This window comes from Coturnix japonica, chromosome 1, assembly GCF_001577835.2.
Source record: "Coturnix japonica isolate 7356 chromosome 1, Coturnix japonica 2.1, whole genome shotgun sequence".
NCBI lineage: Eukaryota > Metazoa > Chordata > Aves > Galliformes > Phasianidae > Coturnix > Coturnix japonica.
Window position 1 is genome coordinate 119,391,115 of NC_029516.1, and position 10,739 is coordinate 119,401,853.

Sequence of the window (10,739 nt, forward strand, 5' to 3'; positions counted from 1 at the left end):
GCAAACCTCCACGATCCAAGTGTTAAAAGGGAAACAAACACTCTAGCGTTTGGTTTGTCTTCTGCTACTTGGAATAATGATACCAGCCCACCATTTCTTCCTATATCACCTGTTTTTAGAACTAGGAAGAAAAATTACTTCTCATGTGTCACTGTTGCAGAGGAGCAATCTGTGAGAATCCTCACAAGCCACTCTCCCAGTGTTTTATCACAGAATCACAGAATTATCAAGGTTGGAAAAGACCTAGAAGATCACCTAGTCCAACCATTACCAATACTTCCCAGCTAAATCATATTCATCAACACAACGTCCAAATGTTTCTTGAACACTCCCACGGTCGGTGACTCCACCACCTCCCTGGGCAGTGCATTCCAATGCCTGACTACCCTTTCCGAAAAGTAATACTTCCTTGTAAGAAAGCAGATAAAGAAGTAAGCAAATTTATGTACAATTTCAGGTCTTGTGACTCCTATTTTGAGGAAATATGCGAGATAAAAGCACGCAATGCATCCCTTATGGATCCCTTATGGAACTCCAGGAAGATATATGGATTCTCCTGAGGATAAAACTTCATCTCCTGAAGGGTCACGGCAGGGTTGAAGTAGCACCCGCCTCCCTCCCCGCCATGGCGCCGCGGGCGCACGCTCCGCCACCTCTAACCCGGGAAGCGGAAGGGACGCAAGAACCAGCTGAGCAGCCGGGACGGGACTTGTTGAGCACGCACATCGTCATCCATCCCCGTGGTGAGTAAGAAATGGGGGGAGGAGACGCGCTGGCGGCTGGGGGTGCGTCGCTTCGGCCGGCCGCTGAGGGAGCGGTTGTGTCCGCAGCGCAATGGCGGCCCGGGCGGGCGGCGCTGGGGCAGCCTGTATTCGGTCAAAGCGACTGTAAGGAGCTGCTGGCTGAAGCAGCGCTGCTGCTCTTCAGTGGAGCGATAAGCACCGAGCAGAGCTGCATGGATTGAGTGAGGGGGAGAATCGGTCCCATCTGTTCCCTTGGCCTTCCAGGCGCTGCAAGAAGACGCACCTCTGACAGCCCCCACCCCAGCACACTTCGGGTTGGAACAGCATCAGCAGCCTCCAGAGAACTTATCAACTCACTGCAGTTTAAGAGTATTGCTGCTTTGGGAAGAGCATGACTGCATCATGACTGCAACCAGTAATTCCTCCCTGTCACGACTGCAGGCTGTGCATGTGCCACATTCAGCTCTAGCAGTACATACAGGTCTTTTGCCCGCTGTTCTGTTGTTAAGACTATGGTGCTGCGGTCCTCGTTCAAGAGCTGCCTGCCGCTGTCTTGCCTTCTCAGGACCCCCAGAGCTGGCTTTGGAGGCACAGCTAGCGGGGGGCTCATCATCCAGTCTCTGTCTAACAATGTTTACCAAAATCTAGCTGTGGAAGACTGGATCCATGACCACATGAATTTGGAGAACCGGCAGGTCCTTTTCCTGTGGAGAAACTCCCCAGCTGTAGTAATAGGAAGACATCAGAATCCATGGCAGGAGTGCAACCTCCAGCTGATGAGGCAAAAGAACATAAAACTAGCCCGGAGGAGGAGCGGGGGTGGGACAGTATACCATGACTTAGGCAATATCAATTTGACTTTCTTCACAACCAGGAAAAAATATGAGCGAATGGAAAACTTGAAACTAGTTGTGAAGGCACTGAAAGCCTTGCGGCCGCAGTTAGATATCCATGTCACTGACAGGTATGACATCTTGCTAGATGGGCAGTATAAAATCTCAGGTACTGCTGCAAAGCTGGGGCGGACAACTGCGTATCACCACTGTACCTTACTCTGCAATGCCAATAAATCTGTTTTATCTTCTGTACTGAAGAGTCCTTATAAAGGACTGAAAAGCAATGCCACTCCTAGTGTACCTGCCTCAGTGAAAAACCTCTTTGAAGAGGATCCTAGCTTAACTTGTGAGATGCTGCTGGATGCCCTCGCTGAAGAATATGCCACGCAGCACAGAATAGATCATCACATCACCTTAATAAATCCAACTGATGAGACTGTGCTTCCTGGAATCAATGATAAATCTAAAGAACTGCAAACCTGGGAATGGGTGTATGGAAAGACACCGAAGTTCAGCATTAGCACATGTTTTAACATGGTTTATAAAGATTCCGTTCTTGATGTTAAAGTCAACATGGATGTAAAGCATGGAAGAATTGAAGCCTGTGACATTGATCTGCCACAGGAGTGGCTTCCTCCAGCACTGTGCAGTGAGCTGGTGAAGAGCCTTATAGGCAGTAAGTTTTGCCCAAATGAAACCACTGCACTGTTAAGCGCATTGCTAAGGGCATGTCCACAAGACTATGAGTTGCACAGCAAGTGGAATCTGTTATGTGAGAATATGGTGACGTTAATGTGATTTGCGATGTGAAAATGACTTCTGCTTTTCTAGGTTGTTTATTAAAAACAAAATTAAAAGACAGATTTCTACAAGCTGCTTTCCTGTCTGTTAGCCATTGAGCTGTTTAATGTTGTGCTTTTGTTTAGTATTACCTGCTAGAAACGAGATTTCATTCTGCCTGCACCTGAGGCTGGGCTGCAGAATGTAAGCCTCTGTAATAGGCAGCAGCCCTTCATTGCTCCATGCTGACAGACATCATCGCTGCTTAAAAGGGAAAATGCTGCAGGCCTTTCCCCTTGTCTCTACAGCAAAGAAGGAACAAATGGCAGATGGAAGACTGCTATTGTGCTGCTGCACTTCATTCTTAGCCTGTATCTCATTCCCTGCAGATAGAAGCTCAAAGACCATGCCTCAGCTCCTGAGCTGCGTGGAAAAGGATGTTCCCCTTGTTTCTTGTTGGAAATCCTATCCTACAGTGCTGGTGACCCTCTTCTCTTAATTACGAGCGTGTTAGTAAGCAGTACTTGCAGCTGTCCCACAGTTCCATACTGGATTAGGGTTTTGCACATGCATGTACAGAAGGGGCAGGAGGGATTAGAAGCTGCAGCATGGAGGATTATGTGATGTAGCAGGAGAGGCCAAGATGTGGACCATATGTGCCCCCTTTGTACCCGGGACAGTGATGGTGTTGTACAAATAATAGATTCATTACCTCATGTGCAATGAGCCACATTCCCACAGACAGGAGAGATGCTGCTTTTTACCTCAGGCCAAGGTGCTGGTGGAAGTTTCCACAAATCAAGCACAATAATGCAAGTTTCTTCACCATATTTGTACATTAAATTCCTAAATATTCCCCCAGAAGAGGAAGACACTCATGGTCATGTTTGACAGGGCTCTGAGCATCCTGATGTAGCTGTGGGTGTCCCTGTTCATTGCAGGAGAGTTGGACTAGATGACTTTTAAGGCTCCCTTCCAGCTCAAATGATTCTATGATTCTGTGAATTGGTGTGTAAGCCATAAGTGGGAATACCTATTCTACATTCCAGTATGTACATGTAAAGGCAAACTTCCTCCTCCTACCACCTAACACAAAACTTGTTAGCAGAAGACAGTAGTGAACTGAAAGTGGCAGTTTTCAGGTTAAATCATAGTAACAACTCAATATAGAAGTACTATTCCAAAAGAAAGGCTCAAGATTTATTTCCCTGTTGTTGCAGAGTAACCAGAATGCAGTTTTGACCAGGTCAAAACAGAAGCAGTTTATTGTTACAGCTGTAGGAGAGAACACAGCACAGCAGAGTGATGGGCTCTGCTGATAGGAGCTCTGCCCAGATGAGTGTGTTAGAGAGCTTACTTTTAGGCTATGCAACTCTTTCACCAAACTGCCTGTACTTAAAATTTAAGTGGTGTGTTCACCAAGTGAAAGAGACAAATTCACCCTGTCAAGGTACAAGCACATCACAGTAAATTCCACCCAGGGTACAATATGTGGTACAACTCAATTTATGGAGAGGTCTTTTTTAGAAAGTTAACAGGGGCTGTGGGACTCAAAAGCACCAAGTTGAGAAATGGAGCTCAGGGCTTGTTACTGGATGAGATACTGAAACACCAACAATATTTACCACTTCTGAAGATAAGAGAAATGCAGGAAAATCAGAACAAATAAAGTGGATTGAGAGGCACCAGTGTCAAGTATGCAAGAAACAATCTTGCTGTTAAGGCAAGATAAAGTAGGACCGGCATAAATGAAAGAAAGTAAAAGAGCAATCATATTTATGTCCTTCAGGCTGTCCTAATTACATTTCAGAGACTGTGGCACGGAGGAAGAGACTCTTCCATTCCTCCTCTTCTCCTACTATAGTCTCTTACAGCACTTCTTCTTCTGCTAGTGTTTCCAGGAGCAAAATAGTGAATTTGCAGTGCCGTGAGTTTAGTCTCACTGTCTTCTTCAGAGCTGCAATGCAGGGATAAGCACTGCTGACTAATTCAGTAAGAGGCTTAGTCTGCCACCAGACAGCAATAGATTGTGATTGCTCTCGAATATCTGGCTGGAAGCCTGCAACAAAGGCAGCTGCTACAACTGCTGGAGCTTCCTTAGCAGCATTACTTATGCCAGAACGTCAGAAACTAACTTGAGGTAGTCCATGAAGGCTAATGGTATTCCTCCTTAATCTGTTTTGTATTTTGCCCCATTTTTCTTCACGTGATGGGTGGGTCACATGAAGATGATCTCCAACTAACCTAAGTTCACAGAATCACAGAATTGTTGGGGTTGGAAGGGACCTCCAGAGATCATCGAGTCCAACCCCCCTGCCAAAGCAGGCTCCCTACACCACGTCACACAGGTAGGCGTCCAGGCGGGTCTTGAATATCTCCAGAGAAGGAGACTCCACAACCCCCCTGGGCAGCCTGTTCCAGTGCTCCGTCACCCTCACTGTAGTTCACTGTCACCCTGGAAGGCTAGCCAACTTTTTTTGTTAATCATTGCCTGGTTTCCCAAGCCTTAACAGCTCACAAAGGCTGCTTTCTATCAGCCCAACTTAGATTATACCAACTGATAACAGTTGACAGTTCTCTACATTTCTGAGTTTCTTCTCTTGTATGGAAACCCTTTTGCAGTCTTATACCTTCAGGAGTGCACAGGGTGTGAACAGTAACCACACCTCCTGGCCCCAGTGCTTGCTTTAAGGGTGCCTGTATCTCAGGTTCCAGCTGACAGCAGGTTCAACCAGTGACTGCAGAAAGAATTGGCATGTCCCAATAGTCTGATGATGCTTCTGGCTCTGCTGATATTACAGGGGCCAGAGACCAGGTAAGGGCAGTTTTTCTAGCTGTCCCTTAAAATGCTTAATCTTTTCATTTTTCCCAAGTCTTTCAAATGTCTGGTTTGGGATTCTATTTTTCTTATTTGGATGCCTTCTTGTGCCATCCAAAAAAATGTATGCCCCTGAAAAGAGGGTACATTAGGTCCTCTGTAGTCTTAAGGTGCTCCTCAATTGCACTGTTTTGTCTAAGTTAAAGGTAAATTCAGTAGAACGCTGCTCAAAGGTATTATCCTTGGCCCACCCTCTCTACAAAGACAGGCTGAGGGGGCTGGGTTTGTTCAGACTGGAGAAGAGAAGGCTGTGAGGAGACCTCACTGCAGCCTTCTGTATTTAAAATTGGCTTTTCATTTAGCCCCTGTATGTCTGAAACCCAGACTAGGTGAAAACATACAAAGCTTCACATACAGGATGCTTAATGCATTCACAATGAACTTTCTCTCATCATTAGCTGATCTTTGAGACATTTCCTGGCTTCTTGGAATCATAGAAGAACTTAAACAGATGACTTAAATTACAAATAATAAAAAATAACCTTTATTCCCGTTAAAAATATGCATGTTATATACAACTGAATAAAATCAATGACAGTGACAGCACACATTAGCTCAGCAGGAAGACAGGGACTTTCTATGGAATGCTCGGAGGGACCTGGTAGCATACAGCTTCTGTGGCACACAGTATTCTTTGTCTGATTCAGCAGTGAAAAGCTGAGTCCTCTATGCAAAAAGATCGCAAACTGTTGGCAAACTGTTGCCCATAAAACAGGGCAAAGATCAGCAGTTTCCCATTGATAGCTTTGGAATAGATCTGTTTTGTTAGAGGCAAGACTTAAAGAGGGATAATGGAATACAACAGCCATAAGGAAACAGAAATGAGAAAGTTTTGGGATATACAACCTCTGGAGTAATGCAAAGGATAGAAATCAGATACATGACAGCAGGGAATGGAAGAACATAATGAGCAATATTGAAAATAATACAGCTAGAACATTGTTTGCATCTTTGTTTTTTGCCCCAAATCCATCATTCAGAGAGGAAGATTCTACTATGTCTGCATACTGAACACTACAGCGTTTGCATGCAAGGAGCTTAGGGAATGGGATGCTAGATTTGGGGCTATCTGTAGTCAGTGAAACCAGGTATTATGGGATCAGCTAAAACGGCAGAACAGCAGCAATTCAAGGAAACACATAGGCTGCTTAGAAAAGAGGTCATGTGGGTTAAAACAGTAGCACGGCTTCAGATGTTTTTGAGGTGGTCAGTTAAAGTTAAAACCCGCAACATTTGCTGAAGACAGACAAAATTAACAGTAAAAATAACAGTAAAGAGGCCACTGAGGCTGTTATAAAACCCCTTCTCCATAAACTTAAATTTAGACCTGGGCTGTATTCTTTAAGATTACAGGATAAAAAAATAGAGTGGGAAAATTGTACAGCTGTGTTTTCTCAGACTGTAAAGGCACAATATTCTTCAATCTATAGATTGTAAAAGCAGTGCTGGACCAAGTACCTGTTCTGGAGTGATTTTCCATCATCTTCTGATGATGGACAATTGGACCCAAGTGGTACAAATTTACATTTCTATGCTTATGAAAACACTCATTAAAAGCAGTTAGGGTTGATCACATTTTCTTTGTATGTTTAGTATGAAAGACATCCACTGTTGTTTCATGACACGGTCGCAAGTCAAAGTCACAGTATCCAATGCTGAAACGACCCTATGGAAGATAAGGGAATAGACATAGGTAACACAGAATAAGGTATTCTACCATAGGAATTAATTAAAGGGGTTTGAGTGTTTTTACCTGCGGCCTCTTAAAATAATCCAGACCCCTTCCAATCTTAATCATCCATCCGTTGTTGAATCTGTTATTAAAGAGAAATAAATTGGAAACCCACGAGTACACCAAATTAAGAAACAAATAAAGAACAAACACATCTGCACGACTCTCAAGCTCTTTGCTTCAGCCACAACTATTTCCTTGCATAGCCGATACCTGTATGAACCATTCAGATACCTGCATGAAACATTCTGCACTGTTCTGTATACTGAAGACATCTAATACATCCAATATTGTTCTCAGCTGGAACATATGAAACTGTGGTTGACTAACCGTATCCAGTAAAAGGCACTGCCTTCCATTCTGTTAACTGTGGTTAGAAATCATCTCACAAACTGGGTAGTTTAAACAACTGGAAATCATTGATTTGTTTAGTATCACCCACCTAATTTCTCGATCATGGATTGAAGACGAAAACTCAACATTCAGCGTTATCCCGTGATTCCTCAGTGACTGTTTGATTTCTTCCAAGCCACTTGTCTGTTGATTCCTCCCACTGCCCTGTTAAAAAGAAAGATAACGCTTTCTTTTAAATAAACATATATTCTACTTTTGGTCAACGCTTCCTAAAATCCCCTATAAAGCCTTTATAGTAATAATTTAAACCCAAAGAAAGCCATCTGCGTGAGGGAAGATTTGCAATAAAGCTACATACAGATCACTATTTGAGCCAGAATAAACGCAGGGATAGTTTGAAAGGTTTCAGCTCATCAAAAGCTCTTAAATGAGAGCTACACAGGCTGGTGGAAAAGAAAAAGAAAGAAGTATCTCAACAGGTTATTTGTTTTTGATAACACTTTACACACACACACAAAACTTTTCCATTTAAGATCCTGTTACCAAGGATTTGTTATGAAAAAACTCTAAATTTATGAAATTATTTCTGTTCAGCTATCACAGTTCTTCCTCTTAACCTGTGATTTCCACTACAGGTATCAAAGCCACTCTCAAACACATACTTGTAAACATGAATCAATTTATATTTATATTTAAATATAAACATACACATCTGTGCATGCTGGGTGTGTTTGTGTGGTATTACCTGGATACAGAGAAATTGAAACTGAAACCTGGACACTTACTTCATCATAGGAAGTGAGGAGGTGGATTGTTCTCACTTTGCACGGCCCCTTAACCAGCATCTCGCAGAATCGCAGGAAATTATACAACTGTAACGATTTTGTGTAGTTCAGTAACTTGGGTTATTTTAGCTGTTAGCAACTAAAACAGCAGCACAGCAGTCAGGACTAGAATGCAGGAATTCAAGGAAATATATAGGCTTTATTTATATATATACAATATAAAAGAGGCCATAGGAGTTGAAATGGTAGCACAGCTTCCTGACAGGAGGTTGTGATGAGATGGGGGTTGGCCTCGTCTTTTAGGTAACTGCAACAGGATGAGAGGGAATGGCCTCAAGTTGTGCCAGGGGAGATTCAGGTTGGATATTAGGAAAGATTCCTTCTCAGAAGAGCAGTGCTGCAGTGGCACAGGCTGCACAGGGAGGTGGTGCAGTCACTGTCCCTGGAGGTGTTCAAGAACCGTGTGGATGTGGCACTGAGGGACATGGTCTGTGGGCAGTGGGCATGGGGTGGGCTGCTGGTTGGACTGGGTGATCTGAGAGGTCTTTTCCAACCATAATGATTCTGTGATATGCAATGCTGAATATCTACTTGCCTGATGGACGCTCCTAATGTAGGGGTCCTCCACCCAAACTTCAGACACAATCTCAGTCAGATACTCCAGAAAAAGCTTCTCATAGCCAAAACCCGTTGCATTTTCCTCTATTCTGATTTGCTTATGGTATTTACCATCTGAAAGAAAACCAAATGACTTTGTCAGTAAAAACATTACATAATCCCCACGTAGCATCACACATTTAAATGTAAGCAAGCCAGTGGTGGCTGCACACCTTGCTTCTCCTTCTCAATATACTTCTTTATGTCTTCAGCCCTGGTCATGTACTCGGATATTTTCTGCCGGTATCGCTGTTTCTTTGCCTCATCCTTCGTTCCTGACAACCAGAACCGCAGCGATGAGTTCTCCCCGAGTTCAAGGCCGGAGGGAGTTCGGCTTCCGTGTCCCCAGCCCCTTCGTGCTAATGGCCGCACGACCCCCCTCGCCCTCTCCCAGACCGATACCTCTCACCACCTGCAGGAGCAGGTCGATGCCCTCCTGGTAGCACACCAGGGACTCCTGGAAACGAGACGCCACGTCCAGTTCTACCGCCCGCTTCAGCGTCTCTGCCGCGGCCCGCTCCAGCGCGGCGGTGCCATCGCCCGCCGACCGAGACATGGGCACGGCAACGGGGTGCGGGGACGGAGGAGGAGACAAGGAAAAATCGAAACCGGGGCGGTGATGTGGGCTGTGCTCCACCGCTGCCCTTCCTCCCGCGGAACACACGAGCCGCAGTGGAGGTGCCCGGCCGGAAGGTTGCACACCGACATGGCGGCGAGCAGGGGCGGGTTGGGGCTCGGCGCTGCCTGGAAGGCGGTGAGGGGACGGCGGGGTGACCGTGTGCTGGCATGGAGAGGGTCCCATAGGGGCGGCAGGGGCTTCTGCTGACGGGGAGATGTGACTGCTGGGAAGGTCTGCGGCTGGGGGACTCTTATTAATGAGTTAATGGGGACTGCTTTGTTTTTTGGTAGGTGCTGGGGAGAAGGCCGGAAGGGATCGTGCCAACGCAATGGGCTCGGCAGAAGTTCACCAAATCGAGAGTTCCCGAGTGGGTACGTTCTGCCCCCCTAGAGGACGCTGAAAGCCATGGGATCACCGCAAAGAGCCATTAGCCTGCGTGTTCTGGGCCTTGTGTGGTGTGGCAGCTTTATTGACAGTGGTTGTGAAGCTGCAGAGAAGCTTGGTTTAGTTTGCATTGCAGCTTATCTTTCTGCAAGTCACCATCAAGTTGCACTTGACTTTTCCTAAAGCTTCTTAAAGTTACTTAATCCTCTGACAAAACTTATGGCTCAGAGGTTGCCCTGTGATATGCATGTGGTCTTAAGTGCTGTGTATCCATGCTGTCGTGTGGCCTGACTTCAGAGTTTATGTATTAATTAGCAAACCATTATAAGTTTCACTGTATTATAAAAGCTGCATTTGAACTAATTTACTGTGGGGTTGACAGAGCAGTGGAGCAGGCTGCCCAGAGAGGTTATAGAGTCTACTTCTATGGAGACATTTAAGACTCACCTGTACGCTTTCCTGTGGCCTGCTGTAGGGAACAGCTTTAGCAGGGCAGTGGACTTAATGATCTCCTGAGGACTATTCCTACCCCTGTGATGCTGTGATTCAATCGCTTGGCAAGTTGACCTTTAGAAAACCAATGTAATTGGAGATGTTAGATTTTTACCAAGGCTGAAGTGTGCTTTGGAGGGTTATTAACTAAAACAGTAATTCAGATATTTAGGAAAAAACAAACCAAAACAAGACTATGAACTTCTTGCTCTAGGTATTTCAGCCACGGCCTGGAGATCACGAGAAGTATGGAGGTGACCCCGAGCAGCCCCACAAAGTCCATATCGTTACTAGGATAAAAAGTGTAATTGGTCGCCCATACTGGGAGAAGAAGATCATACATGATCTTGGACTGGATAAGGTATGGAAGTTGTGTTTGTTCATACTTACAACATGTATCCAAGATGCAGAACTGCAGGGTAGAATTCAGATGTTGTTTTCTCTTGATTTTTCTTGTTGCTGTTCTGTGCTTTTTGTGC

General features: G+C 45.0%; 2 protein-coding genes across 4 annotated transcripts; one reads left to right on the forward strand and one right to left on the reverse strand.

The window, feature by feature from the left end:
- The first annotated feature begins 366 nt into the window (after positions 1-366).
- Positions 367-2,451, forward strand: LIPT1 (lipoyltransferase 1). The gene is made up of 2 exons (XM_015850541.2): positions 367-743; positions 1,008-2,451. Exon 2 carries the CDS (start codon positions 1,256-1,258, stop codon positions 2,375-2,377), a length of 1,122 nt encoding a protein of 373 aa, XP_015706027.1. The 5' UTR covers positions 367-743; positions 1,008-1,255; the 3' UTR covers positions 2,378-2,451.
- A 3,247-nt stretch (positions 2,452-5,698) lies between these two features.
- On the reverse strand, positions 5,699-9,435 carry MITD1 (microtubule interacting and trafficking domain containing 1). Of its 3 annotated transcripts, none has more exons than XM_015850551.2 (7): positions 9,168-9,430; positions 8,939-9,040; positions 8,704-8,840; positions 8,109-8,195; positions 7,412-7,527; positions 6,991-7,051; positions 5,699-6,903 (listed from the first exon to the last, which is right to left on the reverse strand). In XM_015850551.2, the coding sequence occupies exons 1-7, from the start codon at positions 9,319-9,321 to the stop codon at positions 6,808-6,810; spliced, it is 753 nt and encodes a 250-aa protein (XP_015706037.1). In that variant the 5' UTR covers positions 9,322-9,430; the 3' UTR covers positions 5,699-6,807. The 3 variants fall into 3 exon arrangements, with proteins under 3 accessions (XP_015706037.1, XP_015706052.1, XP_015706044.1); XM_015850566.2 differs by having other exon boundaries at positions 9,178-9,289; XM_015850558.2 differs by lacking the exon at positions 8,109-8,195 and having other exon boundaries at positions 9,168-9,435.
- Between the last annotated feature and the right edge of the window lie 1,304 nt (positions 9,436-10,739).